Source organism: Monodelphis domestica, chromosome 1, assembly GCF_027887165.1.
Source record: "Monodelphis domestica isolate mMonDom1 chromosome 1, mMonDom1.pri, whole genome shotgun sequence".
NCBI lineage: Eukaryota > Metazoa > Chordata > Mammalia > Didelphimorphia > Didelphidae > Monodelphis > Monodelphis domestica.
Window position 1 is genome coordinate 461,632,293 of NC_077227.1, and position 27,795 is coordinate 461,660,087.

Here is a 27,795-nt window from a genome sequence, read left to right on the forward strand (position 1 = left end):
TTAAGTAGTAGAGAGGAAGAAGAAAAGAGGGCCTACCCCAGAACCCCCCAGGGGACACCTATAGTCCAAGGGCATGGTCCATTATAATGAGGAACCTGCAAAAGAAAGATCAAGAACCAGAAGACCAATCTGAAAAGCTAGAGAGAAGAAAGTGTCAAGGAGAGAGGCAACAGTGAGTCAAGGAAAATAAGGCCTGAGAAAAAGCCATTGGATTTGGCAGCTGAGAGATCATTAGTAACTTTGGAGAGAGTAATTTCAGTGGAATAAGGTCAGAAATAGATTAAAAGAGGTTAAGAAGAGAGTGAGTAGAAAGAAATTGGAGGTGTCTATTTTAGAAAGCCTTTTTGATAGCCTTTAGCAACAAAGGGTAGAAGAGATGTAGGATGGGTCAGCTAGGTGACTCAGTAGATAGTGCCAGGTCTGGGGATGGGAGGTCCTGGGTTCAAATATGGCCTCAGATACTTCCTAGCTCCCTGACCCTGGGCAAGTCACCTAACCCCAACTGCTTAACTCTTAGCACCCTTCTGCCTTGGAACTGTAAGATTTAAATAGTTGAGGCCATAAACTGTGGCAGTTAAAATAGTGGAAGACTTAAATTGTAGTAGATATAAGAGTGGATGAGTAAATTGTGACCACAGAAAATATGTTTTCACTACAGTGTCTTGTTTTAAATCAAATATAAGGTGGTCGCCAGGGAAAATATTCCCAATTATGAAATATACCCAAGTCAACTGGGTTTTATAGAGAATTTAATTAATACAAATGAGGAATTAAAGAAAAGGAGAGAAAGAGAGAAAAAGGAAATAATGAGAAAAGGATAAGCCGGGCCAACCCAGGCCTAAGCCCTAAGAGAAAAGATCAGTCAGTCCTTAATCACTCACCACAAGATCTGTCCAAGCGAGGATTCTAGTGACACCAGGCCAGCATCATCTCAGCTGCCTTCACCAGCTCAATCCTCAATCTGAATGTTTCAAAATGAATCTGAGCTCCTATTTAAAGGGCATTTTCTCCTATGTCACCTCCCCTAAGTCCTTATATCTATCAATCACAGTAGATATTCTTCAAAGGACAGACTATTCTTAGTCCACTCCTAAGAAGGTGTGGATTTTTGAGTAATTCACACCAGGAAAGCTCTGAGTAAGTTTCTCAGCTCTTTGTTCCTTGTAAATTCACAAGTTGTCTGACCTTTATAGGTATTTAGCACCCTTTTGTCCCAATTATTCAATAAACCCAATATAGGCATAGCTTAAGAATTTTTTGTCTTACTATAAGTATGGGTTTAAGTACTTTTCATTGTTCAGCAAAGAGTTTACAACTTTATCTTCCCCTGGGCATGCTTAAGTATGGTGAAGTAGAGTTCTCACATTCCTGATCAAGTACTTTCACTGCCCAAATGGGGAATGGTCTTAATCCAATCTTATCAAGTAGGGTCTGGGAATTTTTAAGGTTCACAGATCTGATACTTGGTGTCAATTCTAAGACAAGATAGGATTTAAAAATGAAAAAAGAAGAAATGAAGGATAGCAGTGATGGAAAGTATCAAGTGAGGGTTTTCTTCAGGATAAGGGAGATAAGAGAGTGTTTGTAGACAGTAGGAAATGAAGCAGAAGACAAGGAGGGATTAAAAATATGTGAAAGAGTAGGGATGACAGGGAGCAATGATGACTAACATTCATGTGGCACTTTTAAGTTTTCCAAGTACTTTAATATTTCTTCATTTGATCTTCACAACAACCCTCAGAGGTGGGTACTGTTATTTCCAATTTATACATGAGGAAACTGAGGCTGAGATAAGTTAAAGCTTGTCCAGGTTGAATGAATACAAAAACATTAATCACTTGGCTATGTGCCAAGTACTCAGGACAGAAATAGAAAAGCAAGGGAATCTCAGTTCTCAGGAAACTAATTCTTACTCAGAGGAACAGCACGTAAAAAACAGTTCAGCTGCAGGGTGACTAGAAAGATCCAAAAAGCCTAAGGGCTCAATGGCAAGGCCCAGAGGTCCTTAGGTAACATGAGCAGGTTCATGGCATTGTCTAGGGACTACAGGTTATACAAATAGTAAAACCTGGTCCTCAGTCTCATCAAGAGGGAAAGAGAAAGGTAACTAGGTAGGGATAACAGTAGATAGAGTGCCAGGTCTGGGGGATGTTCTGGGTTCAAATCTGGCCTCAGACATTTCCTAGCTATGTGACGCTGGGCAAAACACTTAACCCCCATTTCCTTGCCCTTACTACTCTTCTGCCTTGGAACCAATTCTTAATATTGGTTCTAATTCAGAAGATGAGGTTTTTTGTTTTTTTTTTTTTTTAACAAAAAACCAAATTATCTCACTATAGAGCAGGATGTTCTTGGTATTAGAAGTAATTTTTTTCTTATTTTGGCCCTTCCTCCATCCCATATGAGTTCTATGACCAGCCTAAGGATAGGCAAGGGGGTTGGATACTGTCCTGATGGTGGTGGTGGTAGTGTCTTTCTCCTTCCTGACTTTCCCATTTGATGTGTCTGAAGCAGTATTTAAACTTTCTGCCTCCAAATGCAATTGTCTTATGCACTATACCACCTGGCTTGCCTTGTCAGATTCATACTATGTGCTAAAACATGCATGACCAATGATAGATTGCCAAGTGTGCTAAAGTAGCCATAGACAAGGGTTAATGGTCAGTTACTTGGGTTACATCCTGTTTATACATTTCTTAAGTGTGGTCTGTTCCTCTACTACAACCATAACTTTTTTGATCTTGAGTGGGTATATTGGCCATTCATTCTCGATTATTTTTGTCCAATTATACCTCAATTGATGGGGCAGCTAGGTGGTATAGTGGATAGAATACTGACCTGGGAATCAGGAAGACTCATCTTCCTGAGTTCAAATCCATCTTCAGACACTTTATTAGCTGTGTAACCCTGGGAAAATCACTTAATCCTATTTGCTTCAGTTCCTCATCTGTAAAATGATCTAAAGAAGGAAATGGCAAACCATTCCATATCTTTGCCAAGAAAATTCCCCAAAAAGGGGTCACAAAGAGTCAGACACAACTGGACCACCACCACCACATCATTTTTCGTACTGTACATATCTAACTTGCTGTCTTTAAGGAGCTGTACCATTTATGGTGTCCACACTGGGGCAAACCATCTTGCCAGATGGGCTAAACTAGGTTATGGGGAAACAATGGCCAATAGTCCTGTTGGTGAGTTAGGAAGCTTCTACCTCAAATTCATGAAGACTTTTCCTGGTAGAGTAGGCTGATGAGAACAATTTATTCTGATGGCCAAGAAGGTGACTAAAGCAGGAACTGTGGAGCACCTAGGGATGGTCAGAGATCGAAGAAGCTGTGAATTTAAAAATCTCCATCTTGCTTGGTCTAGCACCCCAAATTGTGCACATCCAGACTACACGGGCATGTGCTAGTCAATGACAAATCAGAAATAGCTAACTGCCCACCTGGGCTGTCCTATGCTAAGCTTGAGTCACCATTGGCACTTGTGTGGCACAGGAAGTGAGGTAGGGAACAGCCTCTGGAATTTGCTTACTTCCTGTGAACAAGGCTAGGTGCCAGTTCGTGCTAGGAACTTGAGCAGGGAGGAGGCCCACAGGCAGCTTTCCTTCAGATCAGTCGCATGAGTCAAGGACTGATTCTCCTTTCTACCTTGGCCTTCGGGCCTAAACTCCCTCTGACTCTGCCAGAAGGTTGAGTTAACCCTTTTCTTTTTTCCCCTCTCTCCTTCTTTCCCTCTCCCTCTCCTTTCTTACTCCCGTTGTGATTAAACCACCATAAACTCCATTCTTAGAGTGTTTCATTTTAGGAATTTCATAAATAAATTCTTTGGTGACCATAAATAATATTATACCAATCTTTAAAGGTGATCTTCACAATCACAAAGCCAAGGTCCATCCATTGCATACTCAGGCCATCACCACTAATCCTGACTTTTGTCCTGCCACTGGATTTGGATGACCAGAAGCAAGAGTGAGGCTGCTGACTATGAAATTTCTGCCTCACTTAAATCTAATTCATGCACAAGTCAAGACTTCATTCCATGATATCATTAGTCTTCTACAGTCTGTACATATACTCATCATTTGAAGCTATAGAGAGACTGGGGAAAAGAGATATAGAGAATAGTGCCATCATAGTGATGGAAAAGAGGCTATGGTAAGGTTCATTTACATTACAGAGGGAACCTCTTTCTCTCTGATCTTTCCTCTTTTGATCTTATGCACAAAAAAAGGACATAAAGGGGGGCTGCTAGGTAGTTCAATGGATGGAGAGCTAGGCCTAGGGAAGAGAGGTCCTAGGTTCAAAGTTGGCCTCAGATACTTCCTGTTGTATGTCCCTGGGCAAGTCACTTAACTCTCATTGCCTAGCCCTTACCTTACCTTAAGATGGAAGATAAGGGCTTAAAAATATACATAAAGGTTTGATTTCAGAGGACATCAGCTTCTACACTTATGGAATGGAGGTGCAAACAAGGTCCATTGTAGTGTGGAAATGAAATTAGATGAGGTACCTAAAGGAGCTAGAGCACTTCTGAGTTGTGGACTGGGGGGAATAAAGGGTTTTCCTTGTTTCAGTAGCAGCTTCCTCTAGCCCCTGAATTCTTTGCTGATGATGCATTCATGTACAAACCTGTTATTTTCATTCCTCTCCAGGATTACCCCATCACAGATGTTCACCACATCCTACAGAAAGCCAAGGAGCTCCAGGACTCGAAGTAAGCCTATAACAGGGAGGTCCAGGACTCCAACTACCTAAGGAAAGGCCCTGTGCTCATGGCTGAGTCTGTGTCAGCCCTTAGAGACTCCCAGAAGCCTTCCCTTTGCCTGGAGCTGTTGGAGCAGTAGAGTTCGAGCTGATTGAATACTCTTCTCCTGGTGTCTCACATCCACATGACCTAGTCAGCACCTCCAAAGCAGCTCCATTCTTTTATAATTGTATTTTTTCCCCTAGTTTGGTTCTTCATTATCTGGCTACTATCTCCCATTCCCTTCTCAAGCTCCCTACCCCCTTACACACTCCATACCCTAGTAGCACTTTCCTCCAGGTCATTTCAAGATAGACTCACTTTCTATGGGAAGTTCCAATTGAGTGAGTGGGCTGTTTGGAGGTTGACAAGAGGCCCTTCATATCTCTACCTCCCTATCTTTTTCTCAGTCCTGCTGCTGAGGATTGCACTACTGCTTTTCCTACTTTTGGATTTGCTTCACCTTATCTCTTGGGGGTGGATGGAGAAGTAAAGAATTGTATAGAGACTCTTTATTCTCTTCCTAATAAGTGCTCTGGCTCCTTCCCTGAAAAAAGTAATTCTAGAAAGAACCAGAAGCTGATAGAGGAACTTCTCTCTCAGTGTCTCTCTTCCCTCTCACCCTCCTGTTTTACTATATTTCAGGGCTATTTTCCACACCAATTTTGTCAAAGCAATTAGTTGAATAGAATTCCCAGGTAGTGAATCACCTGATGACATGAAAATCCCATTTCCAGGGAGCCAAGAATAGTGCCAGTATGAGGGAGCTTAGACCTTGCTTGTATGCCCACAGTGGTTTAGGAACTTGGATGTCTCTTCCATCCCCAATTCTCTCACCTTTAAACCTCTGCTCACTATGTTTTGGCAGGCCAACAGTATTTTCTGAGTTTGGTAAACCCAGAGTTCCTCACTGCCCAATTAAAAGAAATTTGTCTTGGAATCCAAAAGTCACTAAGTTTTGCCCTATGAGTACTTTGAACTGAATATTACTCACAAAACCTTTGTTTTCTCTTCCCTTAGGTCTCTTTGTATTCAGAACCCTAGAATAGTACATTTGCCTGGAAAGAGTCTGGAGGGTGGGAGGCAGGAATCTAGGAGTTTTTTTCTTATGAATGTTCTTAAGTGGCTTAAGGAAAGTGTCTTAGCTTATACTGATTTGGGGACAGGTATCAAATGATGAAAAGAAATTGAGATCATTAAGATGTTCCCCCTTGGGTCGGTTGTTGCACAAGCACTTATTGTAATTTGTAGTGGGGCTTATCTCCAAACAACATCCTGATGCTAATACTGAGGACTGAAGAACCCAAATGAGCTAGTACAAGAAAGTCCATTTGCTTAGGGAACAAGCCAGCACTCCATTGGCATAGACACTAAAGCAGAAGAATCCTAGAAGGGTTTGCTGGCCAGCTTCACCCCTTGATATAGCAATGATTGAATGTATGACTTTACATTGTTCAAAAGCATGTTAATTTCCTTTGGAGTGCGTATGTACAATATAATATTAGGAGAAGGTAAAAGAAACAAGGTATTATGGGGGGGGCTTCAAGGTTTAATTGGTTTCTTTTTCTTCTTATCTGTCATGACATGACATGACATGCTGTCATGCAGCATGATCAGGATTTTGGATCTGACTCTTTAGGCTTTTTTCCTTACATGTGCATCCTTAGGTTTCCCAGGCTTGAATCCTGCCACGTTCCTGATAATGAGACCATTTCTTTTACTGGTTCTAGTTATTAGGCCAAGCACCTCATTCCATTTCTGCTAGGGTCTTCATAAACTTCTGTCTCCTGCTCTCACTTTTCTAAGCCCTGACAGTATTTGGGAGATTTTACTATTTATTAAAATTCCATTATTTATTACAGGTGGGCAAATTTAGTGGTAAAAATGAATGTGTAGTCCTCATGACTTATCAAAGTCGCCTGAATATTCCAGCATCACCCCATCACCTTTATTTCTATAGCATTCCTATCTGTCACTATTATTGGTTCTGAAAGGAGGGAGAGAAAAAATATATAGATGATTTCTTTCCCTTTAGGCTGGCTCACCACCTGATGGTACTTGCTCAGTCTTGGGTGATTCCTTTTAACTCCTTACTTCTGATTGGAGATGTGGAGTCTGTGGTACTCTAGGGTAATAGGGAGATAACTTGAGCAGGGAACTGCTTAAAGATACAGTCCACCTCCCACTCACCCCCAGCTTTAGGTTGTGTCTATAATCCCTGACACTTTTAAGGGGTAGGACATGTGCTTGAGAAAGGACCTGGGAGTGATTAGAGATTTCTTTCCATTCACAGGGGTAGGAAGCACTTATATTCTTTTTGCTTATTTTCCTTTTGGATGACCCTTTCTAAAGCTTCAGGAGAAAGTGGAATGAAGTTGGGGCATGTTTTCCTAGTCAGACTCTATGACCGTCTACCATCTTTTCCCATGGGATGTTAAGAGTAGTTGATCCCTTGCTGGAAAAATATTCTCTGTTTTACCTTACAGTACCAGGATTGTACCTCAGTATTTTTATGGCCTGAGGGTTTTGGCTCAGGGGTCTAGCCAAGACTGCCCAGATAAGCTTAGACACATTCCCTTCTTGCCTTCTCCGGGCTTATACTGTGCTATATATAACCCTGTAATGAAGATGGGACATGATCACCCCAGAAACCTACTGTTTTGTCCTGATGCTTTCTTGACCGTGCAAGGAAGGCTGGGGTTGTAGGGAGAATTCTGTGTTAGCAACGAATCAGGCTATGATAGATTTATGGGAAGTGTCTAGACCATTGGTCTAGTTTGTTGGAGATCTGGGTTTCCTTCCCTTTGGTTAAGCCCCCAGATTCAAATGGTGGACTCATGAAAGTGGTCAGGGTCTACAGGCCTGGGTCCTAGGTCAGTGGTCTCCTAAAGGCTGGTACCTGTAGCATTGTATGGCTAGAGGCAAGTCTTTGTTGGAGAACCTCAAGAGTTGGACCTAAGGCCCCAAACCACACCTCAGACTTTATTTAGTTTTTTATGCATGGTATCCAGTAGGCATTTCTTTGGATTGCTCAGAATTTTTTTCTTTTAAATTTTTTTGTTAATCAATGCTGTTCATGAAAACTTGTCTTAATAAATCATGTGTCTTTCCTTTGCAATGGACCTATTTGGTATGATTGAGTTGTGTTGAAAAAAGCCCTGTAATGGGAGAAAATCCCGTGATGAGGTCAAAGAACTGTTGTGAAAAGAAGTTGGGAATATCAGGATTCCATAGAATATTAGAGATGCCAAAAATTTTGGGAATATCTAGTTCATTACTCCCCCCCCCCCTTTTTTTTTAAACAGGGGGAAACCAAGGCTCAAAGAAGGGAAATAGTACCTTCAAAACTAGTATATTCTATTGCCAGTCTTTGCCTAACACAACTGTTGGTTCTCCTAACTGGGAACCCATACTTTAAACAAAAGTGAAAATCAGGCTTGGCTAATACTTGAATTTTGACCTCATAGTAGGCATTATTCTGCAGAATTTGCAAAGAATTACTCAGGTTTAGTTAAGAGTAGGGACTTCCTTTAGTCTGAAGGCAGCAATTTCAAAATAATAAATCTGCTTTTAGGATTCATGCACCAGAACTAGTGGGTCAGTAGGTATTCTAATGGTAGGGCTGTGATAAGAGGACTACTATGCTATTTACTCCAGGGTTGGGCTCCATCCCCTTAGGATATTTTAATGAATTGTTTAAATGCTAAGGCTTTTGAAGACTGGGGTTGAGAATGAAGGTGTTGTGTTTTTTTTCCTTCCCTGAAAGACTAGTGCTTACCACCTAGTCTGGCTTTCCATCTCTACAAAGAGATTTCACTCTGTTGTGCATAGACCAGCTCTCATGGACCTGGGGACATCACTCGGCCATGTGTTTTGTAACATTGTAGGGAAAAGAGATTGCATGAGGCACTCACTACCTTTCCCAGAGAATGAGAAGCCAACTTGTTCTGCCAGTGTGAAGGAAACTTGAATGCTGTCTGTTTTTCTCCAGAAATAGTAGCCTGGGGGGCAAAGAAATGAAACCTTTATGGTCATATCAATACCGATTCTCTGATTCCATTAAGGACTCCATTATTTAGACCTAAACATTCTGATGGGATTAATTAGAGACCTCCCACCCCACAAAGATGGTCTGATGAGATTAGTTACTGGGAAACCCCCAAGAACTGTCTGACCTGATCTCGATTACAACTCGAGGGTTAGACTCCCCTCTCCCCTGCAACATTCGATATTCTGTTCCTATTACTCGACCCCCCCCCAATAAAATGGCTGAATGGCCTCACCTAATAGACCCTTTTTGTGCCTTTTGTAAGGCGGTGTAAAAGCCCACATATATGTCTCCTTTTGAGCTGTGGAGTTACTCCAGCCAACTGGCAGTTACACTTCAGTAAATGCTCATTTTATATATATATGTATATATATATATAAAACACATTTATAATTTTATGACTTTGCCTCTTAAATTGAAAGGCCCCCCAGTCAAAAGGATTTAGGAGGGAGGAACTACTCTCCTGAAGGAATTTTGGCACTCTGGGTGGAGACATGCCTCCACGCAATCGAGAAGCAGTTGCCAGGCTTTAACCATTGCCCTATGGCAGGAAATTAGAGCTACCAGGCAGTTCCTTAGTAGCAGTTGATAAGACACTAACCAAATTCTTAAAAGGGCAACACCCCCAACATCCAGAGAAATGTGGGGTCAGTCGTAAGTATTCGAGGATTCTGGAACTTCCGGGTTACTGAGCGGCGCCTCAAGGAGCGCAGCAGGTGGGAGCCGCTCGCTGAGCCTCGCAGACAGTGGCTACATTGGTCTTTGTCCCTTTAAGAGCGACGTCCCGGGAGCGGGGCCGAACGCCTAAGGTCGGAGCGTTCTAGTAGTTCGCTTGGGCGTACAGGGGGCTCCTGGCGGAAGACATGCAGGCAGGCCGCTGGCTGGTCCCAGGGCTGTCCCTGGCCCTCGGGGCTGGGCTGGGGGCGGGGGCCGTAGCCTGGTTGAAGAGGAAGGCCAACCCGGGAGTCGGAGGGCTCTGGAGCCGGCTCCCCGTGTTGCCTGTGGCGGCAGCGGCGGCAGGGCCCGTGGTGCCCGCGGGAGGCCCGGGCGAGCTCGCCAAGTACGGGCTACCGGGGCTGGCGCAGCTCAAGAGCCGCGAGTCCTACGTGCTGTGCTACGACCCTCGCAGCCGCAGCGCCTTGTGGGTCATCGAGCAGCTGAAGCCTGAGCGACTGCGGGGCCCCGGCGACCGCCAGACCTGCGGCTTCCAGGAGGATGACTCCGTGCACGTCTACCACCGGGCCACCAACGCCGACTACCGGGGCAGTGGTTTTGACCGAGGCCACCTGGCAGCCGCCGCCAACCACCGCTGGAGCCAGAAGGCTATGGAAGACACCTTTTACTTGAGCAACGTGGCGCCGCAGGTGAGCACCCGCCAGGGTGTCCTGCCCGGGAAACCGAAGCCCAGAGGAGAGGCGGGGGGGCTTGCCCAGAGGCACTTATTAGTGCAGCCAAATTCACTGACTCTCTGCAGACCCAAATATACTGGCCTGCCATTAGCATAAACCTTTACAATGGGCTCTTTTTCCCTAGGATTTGAACCTTGGTGGAAGCTGGAGTTGCCCGAAGTACCGAGTGTAGACAAATCTGCGATTTCCTTAGGATTACATAGTATGTAGAGGTGGAAGGACCCTAAAGATTCTTTGGCGTTGAGCCAGAACTATTCAAGGGTGGAATTATTCTAGGGAACGCTGGTTATGTTTGCGGCTGTGTGTTGGGCAATAAACCTTGAGCGCCTGCTAGGTATGTGCCAGCAGGCATTTTGCTAAACTCAAGGAAGACAAAATATAATGGAGACAAGATGCAAACAGTTACCTACAAACAAGCTATATACAGGATAAATGGGAAATAATATTTCCAATGATGATACGTTTGTAGGTATTTGCAATGTGTTTTCCTGTCTTACTTAAGACTTTGTGCTGGTTTGCCGTTTCCTTACAAATTGGTCCCTGCCACCACCAGGTTGTGCTTTGCCATTATTGAATATATCTAGTGCCTATAATTAGAAGAGGGCCTGTGACTGGTGTTTGAACTCAGGAGATGTTTGGTGAGTTCTGAAGTCAGAACATTCAGACTTGGCTCCTTCTTTCTCTTTTAGGTCCCCCACCTAAACCAGAACGCCTGGAATAATTTGGAAAAGTACTGCCGAAACCTGACCCAAACCTACCACAATGTCTATGTCTGCACTGGGCCGCTCTTCCTACCCAGGTGAGTTCCCAGGAAAAGCAAGGAGGGGGTTTTCTAAACAAGAAAGCCAAGGGGGCTTTGCCTCCAGGAAGGAAGAGCTCCTGCCTGAGGATTCTTAGCATCTAGGCCCAGTCTAGGCTTCCTTCCCTGCCTCCCCAATCCTCCTCTTTCCACTGAAGACTGTGAGTGTGAACAAATCATCCTTACTCCACTCACCCACACATACATCCAGGATCTAGATTTCAGAAGCTGCTCTACTGAATCATCACCCATTATTCTTTCATTTTCTCTCTCTTTCTCAGACTCTCTCCCTCCCCCTCCACTGACTTCTGTTCCCTCAGTGTTCATTCAAGTCACACCCACCCTTTTCTTCCCTTCTCTATCTTGACCCTGTAGTTAACCAGTCAAATATGACTGCATTCTAGAACCCCTTATCCCAATTGATGCTTAGGCCTTGCCATATCCCATCCTGTTGTTACTTCTTCATCCACTTACTCTCTTCTGATTCATTTGTTGTTGAACTATGCCTGAGGAAGTCACAATCACTTGGAGTCCACTGTGAATCTGTTCTTTAATCTCATTTGGGCCCTTAAGGCTTTAAAGGTCTTTTACTATTTTATTATACTCCTTTCACTGTTCCTTAATTGACTATTACATTCTCCAGAGCAGTTGTACTCTTCCTCAACCCATTCACTCTGAGTTTTCTCTTCTCCCCTTCTCTATATATCAAATCCATTGTCATCACTCTCTTTGATGAAACTTCTGATGAAGTAGTGCTTCTGGGAAAGACCAGCTCAAATACTTTCATCTTTGATTCTATCTTTTCCTATCTCCAGCAGGGTTTCCCTACTCTCATGCTCTCCACCTTTAATCTTTCTCTGCTGCCTACAAACATGTCCATTTCTTCTCCATCCTTAAAAATATCTTTACTTGACCTTTCCATCCTCCCTTAAACTGTCAACTATAGATCTCCCTTTCTCAGCCAATATTCTGGAAAAATCTGTCTTTACTCTTCCATTTCCTTTCATTTTTTAACTCCTTATTTGACTACTCGCCTCAACTTAAATCTGAAAATATTTTCTTCAAATTAGCAATGATCTCTCTTAATTGCCAAATCAAGAGCTTTTTCTCATCCTGCTTCTCCTTGGATTCTGTGGCATTTGACACTGTTGACCACTGTCTCCCCAGGATTTTTGTGATTCTTTATCCTGGGGTTTCTACCTTTTTGACTGCTAAGTCATTATCCATATCCTGTCCCCAAACTGTGGGTGTAAACTTAAGCTTTTGTCTTCAGGAGCCAGATACCTCTTTCTCCTTGTATCTTCTTTAGTTTTGTGGAGGATAATCACCCTGGTTTAAAAGCTCAGTCTTCTCAATTTTACCTCCACAGAATCTGAGGGAACTAGGTAGCATAGTGGATACAGTGCTAGACTTGGACTCAAAGACCAGAGTTCAAATCCTGCTTCAGGCATCTACTAGCTATATTCCCCATGGCAAGTCACTTAACCTCTTTTAGCCTCCATTTCCTCATCTGGAAAATGGAGCTAATATATCTATTTCCCAGGATGATTGTAAGAATCAAATGAGACTAATCATGTACAGTGTCTTTAAACTTTAAAATACTATATAAATGCCAGCTCTTCTTATTCTCATATCAACCCTTCATGTGAGTAGTCACATGGCCATCCCTTGAATTCAGGGTATTATCACTTCTTATCTGGACTGGTTCCATATCTTCCTAATTGGTCTCGGCCCAAAGTCTCTGCATTCTGCCCTCTCCACAGCTGTTAGTCATTTAGGATCATATCCAGCCTCCTCTGTTTGACATTTAAAACTCTTCACACTTTGGCCCCACTCTGCTTTTTCAGCCTTGTTATACCACCATCCCCTTCACACACTTGTGCACCAGCCAAACTAGCCTCCTACCTAAGTGACTTTCCATTGCCCATCCTCAGGCTTTCACACAAGTCTTTTATTTATCCCCCCATGCTGGAATGCCCGCTTCCTCTCCCCAGCCCCTTAGGATCCCTGGTCTCCTTCAATCCTCAGTTCAAGCACCACCTTCTGGGGTCTTTCCTGATTCCCCTTCCCCCAGTATTTTGTCTACATTTAACCACTGCATGGAATGCCTGGGTATTACCAGAAAAGGAAGACCACCATCTTGCTACAACTCCGACTTTAACGGTGCTTTAACTGTATTGGGAAGAATATGTTAACCCTACCACTGTAGCTCCTAAGCTTCTAGCACTGGGCGCTTCTCATCCATATAAAATCAATTATTATCTTTCCCTCTCATTGTGCTCCCCCCATTGAACAACCAAAAAAAAAAGGAAAGGGGGAAAAACACATCATAACAAATATGCATAGTCCAGCCAAATAAATTCCTATATTGGCTACATCCAAAAAAAAGTATGCTTCCTTCTGCATTTTAAGTCCATCACCTCTCTAGCAAGAAGTGAGTGTTATCTGGGCCTAGAGATGTGGGGTCCTGGATTCAAATGTGACCTCAGACATTTTCTAGTTGTGTGATTTTAGGCAAGTTGCCTAGCCCTTACCACTCTTCTGCCTTGGAACCAATACTTGTATCAATTCTAAAACAGAAGATTACATGAGTGGCATCTTTAGTTCTCTGGAACTGGAGTTTATCATTGCATTGATCAGAATTCTAAAGTCTTTCAATCTGCTTTTCTTCATAACATCAATGCCATTATATATGGCTGTTCTTCATTCTTCTATCGATATCATTTTATAGATGTCTTCTCAAATTCTTCTAAAACGGTTCGTTTTATTCTTAGAGCACAGTGATATTCCATGACATTTACAATCCACAATTTGTTTAGCCATTTCCCAACAGATGGGTACCTTCTTAGTTTTCCAGTTTGGGGTACTGTGAAGAAATCAACTCTAAATATTTTTGAACATTTGAATCCTTTATCACTTTCTTTTATCTCTTTGTTGAGGGGGGAGCTAGGCCTAGTAGTGGTATAGATCAGTTCCAAGGTACCATAGTGGTAGGGGCTATGTAGTTGGGGTTAAGGGTTAAGCTAGGAAGTATCTGAGTCCAGAGTTGAACCTAGGATCTCCTATCTCCAGGCTGGCTCTATAATCACTGAGCCATCTAGCTGCCCCCTACCAAATGATTTTTTATGAATACTTTGAGACTTAGTACTGAAGGCCTTTTCCTTCTTATTTTGTTTTTCATTATTATCCTTGAAATTCTTGATATTTTGTTTTCATTTGAATTTTTTAAAATTTAAAAACATTTTTCAAGCTTTATAAGATAATCCTTTGGTAATTTATTACCATGGCACTGAATAAATTAGTATATTTTATAATTTTTTATTACAATCAGCTTGACCTATCCATGAACAATTAATATTCCTCCAATTATTTAGATTTGTCTTTATTTCTGCAAGGAATATTTTACATTTGGATTCCTAGAGTTCTTGGGAGTATTTGGTAGCTAAACTTCAAATATTTTTATACCTTCTGTCAGTATATTAAATGCAGTTCTCTTTCTGGCTCTTCCTGCTGGGTTTTGTTGGTAATAGATAGTAACAATGTTTTACATGAATTTATTTTATATTCTTTGACTTTGCTGAATTTATTGTTTCTATGAATTTCATTTGATTTTAGAGTTTACTAAGTAAATCATCTAGAGAAAGCAAGAGTTTTGTTTCCTCTTTGCCTCTGCTTAGTTCCTTGATTTCTTCCTTGCCTCATTGCCATAACCATTTCTGGGACTACATTCTGAATTGTAGTGGCAATAATGTGCATCCTTGAATTATTATTATTTTTTTTAACCCTTACCTTCTGTCTTAGAATCAATACTAGGCACTTCCTTGTTGTTTACCCTGGGCAAATCCCCATTGCCTCATGCCCTTCTGTCTCCAGGCCTGATACTCTACCCACTGAGCCACCTAGCTACCGCCACTTTACTCATGGTCATATTGGAAAGGTCTCTAACTTTTCTCCATTACATAGAATATTTGCTCTTGGTTTTAGATAGACATTATTTGTCATATTAAAAGAATGATTGCATCTATTTCTATAATCCTGTGGTTTTTATTATTTATATTATTAATATTGCTTATACTATTTATAATATTGTACTATATTTATAATCCTCCTTTTATGTTGAACCAACTTTGTATTCCTGGTATAAACCCAATGTGGTCATATTATGTGATTTTTAAAAAATATGTTCTAATCTTTTTGCTAATATTTAAATTTTTTCATCCCTTTTCATTAGAGATATCGATCTATAGTATTTTTACCTCTCTGCCTTTTCTCTCCCCGATTTTATTTATGTGTGTATTTGATCATATCTATATCATAAAAAGATATTATTTTCTTTCCAACCCCTCATGTTTTCCGTTTGATTAGTATCAATTTTCTTCAGCTATCTTCCACTTTATGATTGAGTTAATCCCATTTGTGTTCATGATTAGATTGTATATTTCCCTCCATTCCATCCTCTTGTAATTATTCTTCTTTTTCCCTCCACTCCTATTTTTACAAATAAGCAGATTTGCCTGACTTCTGGTCTATGAAAGAAATAGTTTTTTTTGATACTCTGTTGCAGCACTTCTGTTCCCTTTGTCTTGAGAATTCTATCTTGTTTCATTTCTTCCAAATATTCTTATAATCCTTGTGTCCAGAACATCTTTTTTTCTTTGAAGCTCTCCCTGACTTTTTTATGGGATTGCTTTCTTCCTTGCTATTTATCTCATGGTGATCTTGCATTGTAAAGTTTTTCTTCATAATATTTGATGCTTTTCTTGCTTTCCTCACCACTGCAGCCTGTGTCTTGATGGGACGCTTGTGCTTGTCTCAAGGTCTGCTCCTACACTCTTGAATTTTTGCAATGCCCTTCTCCTTTCTTTTGTTGCAAGGCACAACTTTTGCCACAGTGCTCTGGGAACTGGTATCTGTGCTAGACTTTGCTTGAGGACCCTCTCCCTTTGCTGGGCTCTTAGTAAAGGACAGGAGGGCTTCTCCTACTCTGTGTTCTGACTAGGGTCCTTTCTGCTATGGGCTCAGGCCTACCTCTACTCTAGGTGCTGTTGGGTTCTAGGACCTCTCTTGCCAGTTCTGCTCAGAACTCCTCTCTAGGTATTATGAAATTACTTTGTACCACACTTTCCACCCATTCCACCTTGTCTGCTTAGGATTCCTGCAGAATTTATGAGCTAGGTAGGGGATTCTCCAAGCGATTCCATTTATTCCTCTTTAAACTGATGCATTTTTAAGCTTTAATGAGAGTATGTGAAGGGATGGGGTTCCAGTAGGTCCTAATATGCCACCATTTTTCCCATAATACCTCTATCCATTAACTATTTATAGAATGAGGTAAATGTAAAACTAATCAATCCATCACAATTACTCAATATAAAGCAAATGCATAAATTATATACATCTCAGTTCACCTGGGTCCCATTCTTTTATCATCATACACAGTATCCAGGGGAAAGAGTGGACACATAATTAGAGAAACCGAGTAGAGACATAAATAGATGAGTACAACGTATGTGCTCATAACCCTGAATTGTAGGTCTTTATGTCCTTGGTCTCTTCTGAACAGGTTGCCCTATATGAAGATAATTCTCTGCTATCTAAACCCTTTCTGACCCTCATTGTTCTGCTGGGCAAATCACTTCTCTTCTGTTGCTAAAAGTGGCAAGCCCTTTTTATTCACATATTTCCTTAAAATGGCTCTGAGATAGTGTTATTGTAATGATAAGCAGCTCCCTTAAGCTAAAGAACTGCCAACTTTTCTGGCTAGGTCTCTGGACATTGTAGACAAGCCCAGCCAACTCTTCATCATCTAGTCAGTTTCAGCTTCTGTCTTCTGTAGAGCAGCTGCAAAGCCAGTCTCTCCCCTTTGCTTTTTGTTTTTAAACCAAAGGGAAGTAGCCATGGTCTCCTCATAAATTTCCCTTTCCTCCAAACAGAAAGGTTCCCAACTTTTACTGCAAAGGGATGATTCTCTTCCAGTCATCACACTCCTAAGCACAGAAGCTAAAGTCTTCCTTTTAGCTTATTTCTTGGCCAGTTCCTATTGTCAACTTAACTCTTCTTTTGAGTTTTTCAATACTCAATGGCTTGGATCAGAGTTTTTCCGTTATGAGGTAATTCATAAAAATCTTCTTAGTTAAAAAATTTTTTTTAAATTCAAAGATATTTTATTTTCTCAGTTACATGTAATAACAATTTTCAACATACATTTTCTGAAATTATAAGATCCAAATTGTTTCCCTCCCTCTTTTTCCCTCCCCCTTTGGAAGATGGTAAACAATTTGATCTGTATTATATATGTATTATCAAGCAAAAAAAACATACTTCTGTATTGGTTATTGTTATAAGAGAATACTCATATAAAACCAAAATCCCAAAATAAAACTATGAATAAACTAATATGAAAGATATGCTTTAACTTGCATCTGAATCCAGTACTTTTTTCCTTTGGAGGTGGATATTATTCTTTGTCATATGTCCTTCAGAATAATTGTCCCAGGTCATTATGTTGCTGCACCTCACTTAGCTTTGACACCAACAGCCTATATTTGATCGTCCTGTAGTCTACAAACAGTTGTTTGTCACTACTTCTTTCAACAACCCAGGTGTTTATCTCTGAAAGGGTCAATTCTTTATGTCCTTTACCTTTTGATTTAATACCTTTTCTTCTCACAATAGTTAATTTTCTGTCTCTTTCAATAACTAATTGGCTAACATACAAAAAGAACTACTTAATTTTATATTTATTTATATTTGTACAGATTTTCTCCCTCAATAGAATGTAAACTCCTTGAAGGCAAAGATGTTTCTACTTTTGCCTTTGTGTTCCCTGTGATTAGCCCAGTGGTCAGCACATAGTAAGAACTTAATAAATGTTTGCTGACAAATGATTCAGTTGCCTTCACTGGGCTTCAATTTCCTTATCTATAAAATAAGGGAATTTGACTTTATGGTAGTGCTTGAAAAATATCAGTTGGGTAGAGGCCTGGAGAAGCATATGCCAGATGATGCCAAAGCCCCCAAATGTTGGAGTACCAGGAAGGAGTACAATAAGCTTCCCTTCCTGACCCTCTACCCACCCCCCCACCCCCCGCCCCATCTCTCTGGGCCAAAAAAACACCACTATCACCATCATCACAGAAAATTCCCTTCAAACATCTAAAAAATGTACCAGTCTGAACCTTCGTGGCAAAATTCAAGAAAACATCACAGCAAGCTTTTTTTCCATCCGTGGTCAGCAAAGGAAGAGAGGCTGAGAGAAGCACTCAAACATAGGAAGAACCTATAAACCAAAGCAAGAGTTGGTGCCCAAACCTTACCAGGGAAGTGAGTGCAAAGTGCAGGAACAGGTGCCACTAGAAATTTTATCACCCGGTTGGCTCAGATTCTGGGATGAAAGTGGAATTTGATTTCCAACTTCTAGCACTGTCTGAAAGCTACAGAGGAACAACCAGGGCAGAAATCTTGCAGTTTTATCTGTGGTGAAAATTTATCACACCAATACAGAACTCCAAGCTAAATAATAGGCTTATTGAGAGGAGGCCCACCTCACAATAAAGATGGACCCTGGTCCCATCAGAGACCCTGAGCCTTAGAAGATGGCCTTTTTTTATAGAGAGAGATGTTATGACAGTGACAGTGATACAAAAAAGAAAAAGATGCTCATATCTTTCACATAGGTGGTTCTTAATTAGTGATGCAAGTGCTGATTAAGCTAGTAAATGCAAAAGAAGATCACTTTGGGTGGTAACTTAAGTATTATTATTGCTGACCTTTCACTGCACATTGGTTCATGTAGCCTTCCCAGTTCTTATAGAAATCAAGCATTTCATCATTCCTTATAGCACAATAGTATTCCATCACAATCATATACCACAGTTTGTTCAGCCATTCCCCAATTAAGGGACAACCCTCATTTTCCATTTTTTTTTTTGCCACCACAGAAAGCACAGCTATAAATATTTTTGAACGAACAGGTCCTTGTCCAGTTTTTTTTTTCCTCTTTGGGATATAAAACCAGTAGTGGTATTTCATCTGAACTTTTGAACTAAGTTAAGAGACAGAGAATCATGACTTGAACAGTTATAGGACAAAATAAATTGCCAATAGGATCAATAAGAAAATTATATAGAATCAATTTAATCTTTTCAACCCAAATAAAAACGCACAGGAACAGAATAGCTAAATCTAGACCTTCTAGAAGGAGCCAGGAAAACAAAAACAAAAACAAGTACTTGGGATCCACATAAGGATCCTATATGGTTTAGCAGTCACTACTACAAAGAAGCAGAGAATTTGGCCTGCCTACAATATTCCTGAAGGCAAAGGATATTTTAGTCAAGAATTTAGCTGGCAAAATTAGTATGTTCCTACAGTAGAAAAAATTGACTTTAAAGAAATGTTGGCCATCTAAGCATTCTGGATGTAAAGACCAGTGCCACAAAGAAACTTTGAAGTTCAAGTACAGGCATTAAGAGAATCATAAAAAGAACATGAATAAACAGTTATAAGACACTAAACAAAGATAAACTGTTTACATTCCAATATGGGGGGAAAAATACACATATCACCTATCATCAGAACTCAGGGAGTCTAATTAAGACAAAATCTGGGAGTGGCTCTGTTATATTGAAATGATATTTTTTAAAACCCTGTCTCAGAATTGATACTAAGTAATAGTTCAAAGGCAGAAAACAGGTAAGGACTAGGCAATAGGAGTTGAGTGACTTTTTTTTGAGGTGTCAAGGCATGGGGATCTGGGGGGGGGGCTGGCCAACAAAAAAAGAATGGCTGAGTAAGTTATAGAACAGGGGCAGTTAGGTAGCACAATGGATAGAGAGCCAGGCTTAGAGATGAGAAGTCCTGGGTTCAGATTTAGCATCAGATGCTTCCCAGCTGTGTGACTCTGGGCAAGTCACTTAACCCCATTTGCCTAGCCTTTACCACTCTTCTGCTTGGAACTGATACTTAGTATCAATTCTAAGACAGAAGGTAAGGGTTTGGCATATAAATGTGATGCAATACTATCGTGCTATAAGAAATGATGAAGGGGACCGTTTTTTGAGGAGCCAGGGATGATTTAAGTGAATAAATGTAAAGCAAAGTGAACAAAATCAAGAGAACAGTATCGTGACAACAATATAGTAAGGACAAACAACTTTGGAGTAATTGGGGACTCTTCAGTGTAATGCACAAAACCCACCTCCTACTAGAAAGCTAAAGGACTGAGAACATAATGAGACAGATGTTTTTTCAAATATGACTGATGCAGGAATTTGTTTTATTTGATTATATATGTTTATAATGTCCCCCCCCCCCATTCTTAAATTGAAGGGTTGGGGAGGTTTGGCATGGGAGGGAAAGGTGAATTTTTGCTGTTTAAAAAGACATACCCATACATGTAAAATTTTAAACCAATAAAGAGACCATCCCTGATTTCTTCTGAAGACAAATGTATGCTTTTTTAGCCCTAATATTAGCTTTTACAGACATCATTAACTACAGCTCTTGTTGGGTCATTGCCAGAAGAACTAGCTTGGGCTTCTGTCATCAGATCACACCCAGCATGGGGACCTTTGCTGACTCTCCTTGTCTATCCTCCTCAGTCTAAACTTCAATTTTGTATTCTATTTTAGTTTCTCAACTACACTTCCCCAGTCTCCCTAGTGCTCCATGACCTGGAGGGGACCCTGCATTACTGATAATTAACTCATTCATATTTGATCATTGTACAGTATTGTTACTGCTTTACAATTAATTTTTTTTTAACCCTTACCTTCTGTCTTCGAACTAATACTAAGTATCAGTTCCAAAGCAGAGGAGCAGTAAGGGCTAGGCTTAGGGTTAAATAATTTGCCCGGGCTCACACCGCTAGTGTCTGGTGTTGGTTTTGAACCTGAGACCTCCTGTCTTCAGGCCTGGCTCTCTATCCACTGAGCCATCTAGCTGCCCCTTATAACCACTTTCAAGGTAGCTACTATTATCCCCATTCAACAGATGAGGAAACTGAGGCTGAAGAAAGTTAAGTGACTTGCCCAGCATATCATAAATGATAAGTGCCTGAGACTATTCAAACTCAAGTCTGTCTTAGCTCCAAGTCCAGAGCTTTATCTATGTTACCAAATAGCTACCAAGGGCTGACGGATCTCTCCAAACAGGAAAGGCTGTTTTAGTACCAGACTAGCTAAGTACAGAAAAGCACATCATTACAAGGTTAGCCAGTAGATGATACACTTTTTGGCCATGCTTTAGGAGTATTGTCTGCTAGATGTGTATAGTCTGAAGAGATGGGTAGTGATCTGCATCCAGGCAAAGAGGACTCGCACTGGTGAAATCTTAGTTCCCTTGTATATTCATGCTTTAGATGGTCTAGATGACGCCTGATTCCCTTTCTAAATCTCAGATTTTATTCTTTGATAAAACGTTCTGCCACCTTAATGAGGAATGTCCCTGACACCTCCGTATTAGTCGCCTTCCCCTGGGCCTGTCCAGGAGGACTTCCAGGGCAGCCAGCCGTTCCATCACACTCCAGGCCCTGTCTCTGGTCACCTACAACTCCACAGCAGTTACTTTGCCTCTGCCTGGTTCACCCTCCCACACCAAGCTGTATATTCTCTGGCCTAACTTCCTTCAGACCAAATGTCTATAGATTATTTTAGCCTACCTGAACTCATTCCTCAATGATTTGGGTGAGTCTATGAGGCCATATTTGTAAAGCACTTAGTACAGTTCCTGGCATGTAATAGGTGCTCTATAAATGCTTATTCCTTTCCCTGTCCATCCCAATGATTCTGAACCCCATTGGCCAAATCCCACTTTTGATCGTTTGCTGACTGCTTCTTTGTTCCCTTTCTTCTCAAAAGCTGCCCAACAATTCCGCCATGCTCTTTAGAATGCCTGATCCATAGGTAACAGATTAGTTCTCATCATAAACCATTTTCTTACCTGGCCCTTTCCTGATGACACAATTTTCCTGGCCACCCATTCTAGCACTGGTTGTACTTTTACTTGTATTCCCTGACTGGTCATGGTGGAGAAGTCAGGAATTTCTTTGCTCCCCAAATGCTGCTCTCAGGCTCTCCCTCTACCACCATTACTGAATAACCTCTCCTCTGAAACTTGTCCAGTCCACATTTGTCATCAAATCAAGCTGCCGTTGACAGTTATCTATCAAACTCTGAGGCATTTTTATTTTCTTCCTCAGGACCTAGGGTTCAGTCTTTCTCTTTCCTAACTCCTGCTTTCATATTCAATGTACATATTGATATTTCCTCCAACATCTTATCTAGCCACTCCTCAATCCTGCCTCAGCTACACAAAGAAAGGTTCTCGTATTGATTTAACATAATCATCTTGTAGTCCTAAATGCACTTCTAACTATACATATATACGATATTCAATTTTCTAAGAGGAAATTAGAGTAGTGAGGGAGGAAAAGAAAAAGAAAGAAAGCAAAACCAGTGTTTTGCTAGACGCATTGACAGAAAGCCAAATTAGGGGCAGTCCCTTTTGGCATAAATGTATACATTTACAATAAATGTTCAATCAAAGTTCAGTTTAGTCAACCATATCCAAAGTTCATTCTTGATGAAGTATAGGTTTTCTGGCATATTTCTGCAACATCTACAAATCCATCATTTTTATGTTCAATAGCTCTGAAATTTCTTTATCTGACTCCATCTCCTGTCATTTGATGTCCTCTGCCTTGCAATCCCCAAACCTGTTCTTCATTTTTACCATGACCTCTAATCCCTCCCCTTCATTTCTTTCCCAAGCCATCAATCTTGCACTAGCCGCTCTCCTTCCCCATCTCATCTTGAGCACTTGGTAGGCCAGTTCAACTCTGCACGATCCTCTTCTCTTGGGTTCTTTACCCCTTCGTCCTGTTGTAGACCTTGGCTTGGCAAGCCTCAGCCTTGGATCATTCTCACTATCCCCTTACTGCTGTGCTGCTGAATGGACCTTCTCTTCTGAGCTTTCTCATTCCTTATTACTGTTAAAGGTGCCACCATCTTCCCAGTCATCCAGGCTTGCAGCCTAGGTGGCATCCTCAACTCACTGTCAACCTCCGTATTTGATCATTTGCCAGGGCCTATTGTTTTTGCTTTTACAATGCTTCTGATATATGCCCCCCTTCTCTCCTTTGCCACTTCTACTATCATTATCACGGTGCAGGCTCGCATCACCCCATCTCACCTCATCCCCAGGCTGTTGCAATGACCTGCCCACTGGTCTCCCTGTTTCCATTCCATCCTTTACTCAGGTTTCTAATTGATCGTTGGAAAGTATAAGTCTGGACCTGTCAGCTATCCTCCACCTCCCATCCCTCACCCATCTAGTCAACACCAGTGACTCCTTATTACCTCCAGGAGAAATGTAAAATTTGCTGTTTGGCTTTTTAAGTTGTCCCTTCCAATATGTTTCCAGTATTCTTACACCCTACTACATCCTTGTTCCTCACATAAGACACCCCATCTCCTCACTACTCATTTTCATTTACTAGTTCCCATGTCTGGACTCTCTCCTTCATTTCCTCCCTGTGGCTTTCCTGATTTCTTTCAAGTTTTAGGTAAAAGTCCACTTTCTGCAGGAAACTTCCCAGTCCTCACCTTGGTGCTCCTGAAATAATCTCCAGTTTTATAAAAATTAAATAGCTATATAGATATCTATTTTGTATATTGTTGTTTTGCATGTTTTCTTACCTGTTAAATTGAGAGTTCCCAGAGGGCAGACTTGTCTTTTTCCTTTTTTTGTGTATGCCCAGTATTTAGTACAATGCCTAGCACACAGTAGGGACTTGATAAATGCTCATAAAAGCTTTGAAGGCAGGACCACTGTGCCATTGTTGTGACACTAATGAATATGTATTGAACTTCTTGGTCCATTGCTTTTCCTATCTTTTCTGCTCTGTCCAGGAGGGAAGCAGATGGCAAGATGTATGTGAAGTATCAGGTGATTGGCAAGAACAATGTTGCAGTGCCCACTCACTTCTTCAAAGTGCTGATCCTGGAGGCTCCTGGGGGGCAGATCGAGCTTCGTTCATATGTAATGCCCAATGCACCTGTGGATGAGAATATCCCATTGGAACGCTTCCTGGTTCCAATTGAAAGCATTGAGCGGGCCTCTGGGTTGCTCTTTGTGCCCAACATTCTCACCCGGACCGGCAACCTGAAGGCCATTGCCTCTGGGGCTAAGTGAAGGCATTGAGGGCCCTGGAGAAGGACAGAACAAGGGGTAACACAGTGCAGTGGGTAGAGTGGACAGGGCAATGGGTTTTTGAGTCCCAGCTCTGCTGCTTATCACCTGTATGACTTTGAGCAAGTCATTTCCCCATCTGTATAATGCCAGAATTCCTAGGGCTCGTGGATACCCAAACCTTCCCTATGCTTTCCTGGGTATCCTTGGAGGCTTAAGGGGTTGGGAGGAGTTTGATCCTCTTGGCTAGAGGTCCACCCGTACCCCTGAGTACCTAGGCTTGTCCTTGGTCCTGATTCTAGGAGACAGATGAGGCTAGAGCTCTTCAACTCTGTTGGGACATCTGTCTTTCCTAAAACTGTTTCAGGGGATTCTTAGGCACCTGATATTAGGGTAGGGGAGAGTCAAACATTATGGTTTATATTTCATTGAACCTACCTTTGGTAGGCTAGAGGGGACGCCCCTTCTACCCCTTGAAGTAAAAATTCATCATTGTAATAAAGAAAAGGTTTGCTGCTGCTCATTGGTTGTGATCTATAGCCTACTGGACATGGGGGGTGGTCAACTAGATACATTTAGCTAAGAGAGGATCAGAAAATCCCAAAAATTCTACAGGAATTAGGAAAGCCTGCTCTGTTTCCATCCCCACTGCCTGGGACTGGAAGGCCTTTGGGTCTTCTGGCAAAATCATTTTGTCTTTTTGAGCTTCATTGTCCCTTCAGAAATGAGGAGGTTGGTAAGACATTAAAAAGAAATTTTAAAAATTTTACAGTGCTCAAACATAGGCATTGTGGTGATTAAGTTATCTATTCCAAGTGACTAAGAAAATAAAAGAATATTCAGGAAATAATGAAAAAGGTAGGAAAGAAGTTGGTTTGGTATTGCCAGATCTCAAAGTTTTCAAGTAGGAATGAACAAATCTGTTTAGTATGGGACAAAAGAAAATCTCAGTGAATATATTGGCTAAGCGTGATTTAGAAGGGACACCAATGACCAAAGGACACCATTCCCAGAATTATTTTTGGGAACTTCCTCCAGACCCAGTCCATTAGCCTTGAAGAATACTAGCCTTGTCATTTTATAGAAATACCTTTCCTCTTCAGAATTTGAATATACAAAGTTTAATCCAGTTAAGGTTTGCTTGAAGAATTTCAGAATAAGGTTGGAATTACGGAATAGACAGTCCTGGGAGGTCCCCAAGAAAAGGCAGTTCAAATTTCTGTTGAACACTTAAAGTGATGAGGGACTTGCTACAGTATGAAGTCTTTTTTATACAAAAAGAATTGTATCTTACATTTTATGTCTTAATAGCTCTTAGTGTTATTGAGCAGAAATCTGCCTCTGTAATTTCCTGTAACTGGTTCTGATTCTACTTTTTTAAGCTAGGTGAAACATCCCAATTCCTTCAACTCTTCATCCCAGGGGTCATGGTATTGAGTTCTTTCAGCATGCTGTAAATCACTGACTGAGGTGATGATGGCTGCAGGACATGGGGTCCATCAGTTCATTTGCATGTGACTTATGACTTATGAAGGACATAGCTGTTAAATGACAAGTCAAGTAAGTATTTGGGGATTATGGGAAGATTATACAAGTACTGCTAGTCACGCCTGATAAAATACAGAATTTTTAAGTTTCACATTTTTGCTCAGAGATAGATTACTGTTACTCCTTGAAGAGATCCTAGTTTGAGGTATTAGAAGCATAACAATGCAGGAGGGGAGTGGAAGGATGGGAAATGACTAAATGAATATAGAAACAGGAGAAGGAGATTGAACACAAGGGGAGTTGATGGGAGTTGATCAAAGCTGACAGTTGGAATCTACAGCTGTATTTTTGGCAAAGAAACAGTGCTTTGCTGAAAGCCGATTGGCTGGAGAAACAAGGTTTTTAGCTCCTTTTAGCCTGAGAGATGGAAAACTTTGTGGGAGGAGGGGGTTACTAGGTCCTATTCTGTACTCTCTTGTTTTAGCAGGGGAATAGAGGAACAAAGATAAGCTTTGCATCTACTTTGCTGTGAGATGTGGCTTTTTGTTAAGAGTTGATAAAACAGAATATCCTGCTATTTGAAGAGCTGTATGGCAAACGCTATATGACCTAAGCCCTGTCTACACAGCTTAAGAGGGAAAAAGTACTTGAAATAGATCTCTTAGAGCTTTGCAGTTTTCTGGTTTTAGGGGAACTGCTTTTCACTGAAAGAATGTAACACTTTCTTACCACCCTCTCAAATGAGCTTCCCAGTGTTTCAGTGACTATGGAGAGCAGAGAAGCAATCTTGGTTAGCAAGAGACCCGTGAGGACCAAATAGCAGGAAATAATTTTGCCAGAAGATGACTTATGGTGCAGAGGGCACCATCTCTAAAGAGACTGCAGACATTTTGGCCTGCTTTCCAGCTATGAATTGCCCTAAACACATGAGTTTCTCTATTCACATGCCTCTCTGCTAAAGTTTTTGTAAATATGTGCCCACTCTCTCCCACTAGCACAACATATTGGTGGGAAAGTGTGATCTAGGTTTTTGGATGGGCTGCTACAGTTCAGACATTTCTGCTGCTGTTTTTATTGAGTAAACATCTTGCTTTCTTTTGAGTAAATGTTATGATTATGCATGGAGTGAATATTTAGATTATTATTGCTTTTGCCTTGTCATTTAGTAAAAGTTTTATCTCTGAGTCAATGGTGTTTGATTTTGTGTAAATTGTAAACTCTCCTGTGTGGGGGCTCAGGAGTTACAGTGTCAGTTGAAGGAAAGTATCTACAGCCATCCCCAGTACTCTGAGAATTCAAGTACTCACTGCCCATGGTTCTGGCTGCTTCCTGGTAACTTGACTTTGAAGTGAGTTCAGGTGGAGTCAATGAGCCGAGCCAGGCCCACCCCTAGAAGAGGATGGAGGGGATCAGTACCATTCCTAACAAATAGGTGATCTCATCCAGGATTTATTGGGGTGCTCTTTGTATTGTTAGGAACTCATTGAATTTCCCATTCAGAATCCACTAGAGAAATATTTAATATTTTCAGTTTTACTTTTTTAAGTGGACCATTTAAGGGATGTTTATAGGATCATGAGTTTAAGCCTAGAAGGGACTTGAGAGGTGAGCCCAACCTCATTTTCTACAAAAGTAAACTGAGGCACAGAGGTTAAGTTGCCCAGGTGATGAGACCCTCAAGCAGAGACTCAGGAACCCTCAGCTAGTGTCCAGCCACATTCCGCACTTCTTTCCTTCCCCATCTAGGGCATGTTTGTATCCCACATCCCTGGAAACTCTAGCAGGAGACATCTTCTTGAATATCCTCCAATCCCCATACAAGGTATAAGGTTCATAGTTAATCATTACCTGTTACCACATAAACACTGCCTGCTACATGTATCTGGAAAGTTTGGGTAGAAACTCTAGCTGGTTATAAAAATCCTCACTACCCCCAATAAGATTGCCATCAGCCCTCCTGAGTCCATTTACATTCTTACCCCTCTGGACCCCAGACAGGGGGTCCCAACACCCAAGGTCACATACTTTGAGACTGAGTTAGGATTTGAATCCAGATTTCCTTAACTCCAAATTTTGTACCCTATTAACTACATCATGCTGCCTCTCCTGGA

General features: G+C 41.3%; 2 protein-coding genes and 1 long non-coding RNA gene across 7 annotated transcripts in view; 2 read left to right on the plus strand and 1 right to left on the minus strand.

Annotated features, from left to right (window-relative positions):
* TBC1D13 (TBC1 domain family member 13) overlaps positions 1-7,871 on the plus strand; it is a 23,809-nt gene extending 15,938 nt beyond the window's left edge. For all 4 annotated transcript variants that reach the window (XM_001363567.4, XM_056822862.1, XM_056822860.1 and 1 more), the window contains one exon: positions 4,658-7,871. In XM_001363567.4, the coding sequence (XP_001363604.1) occupies positions 4,658-4,723 (66 nt within the window). In that variant the 3' untranslated portion in view covers positions 4,724-7,871. The remainder of the gene's footprint in view (positions 1-4,657) is intronic.
* LOC103096591 (uncharacterized) overlaps positions 1-9,532 on the minus strand; it is a 24,741-nt gene extending 15,209 nt beyond the window's left edge. For both annotated transcript variants that reach the window (XR_008917469.1, XR_458331.3), the window contains exons 1-2: positions 9,399-9,532; positions 8,667-8,750 (exon numbers count right to left, since the gene is read on the minus strand). This is a non-coding gene — a long non-coding RNA (uncharacterized LOC103096591). The remainder of the gene's footprint in view (positions 1-8,666; positions 8,751-9,398) is intronic.
* Positions 9,268-26,868, plus strand: ENDOG (endonuclease G). The gene is made up of 3 exons (XM_001367875.4): positions 9,268-10,161; positions 10,896-11,005; positions 23,917-26,868. The coding sequence occupies exons 1-3, from the start codon at positions 9,661-9,663 to the stop codon at positions 24,197-24,199; spliced, it is 894 nt and encodes a 297-aa protein (XP_001367912.1). The 5' UTR covers positions 9,268-9,660; the 3' UTR covers positions 24,200-26,868.
* The last annotated feature ends 927 nt before the right edge of the window (positions 26,869-27,795 follow it).

What these genes read in the sequence shown, in the direction of transcription:
- ENDOG (XM_001367875.4), top strand. Translation starts at nt 9,661, where the DNA reads ATGCAGGCAGGCCGCTGGCTGGTCCCAGGGCTGTCCCTGGCCCTCGGG. An exon ending in TGAGCAACGTGGCGCCGCAG is followed by an intron (nt 10,162 to 10,895) that starts GTGAGCACCCGC and finishes TTTCTCTTTTAG; the next exon opens with GTCCCCCACCTAAACCAGAA. An exon ending in GGGCCGCTCTTCCTACCCAG is followed by an intron (nt 11,006 to 23,916) that starts GTGAGTTCCCAG and finishes TGCTCTGTCCAG; the next exon opens with GAGGGAAGCAGATGGCAAGA.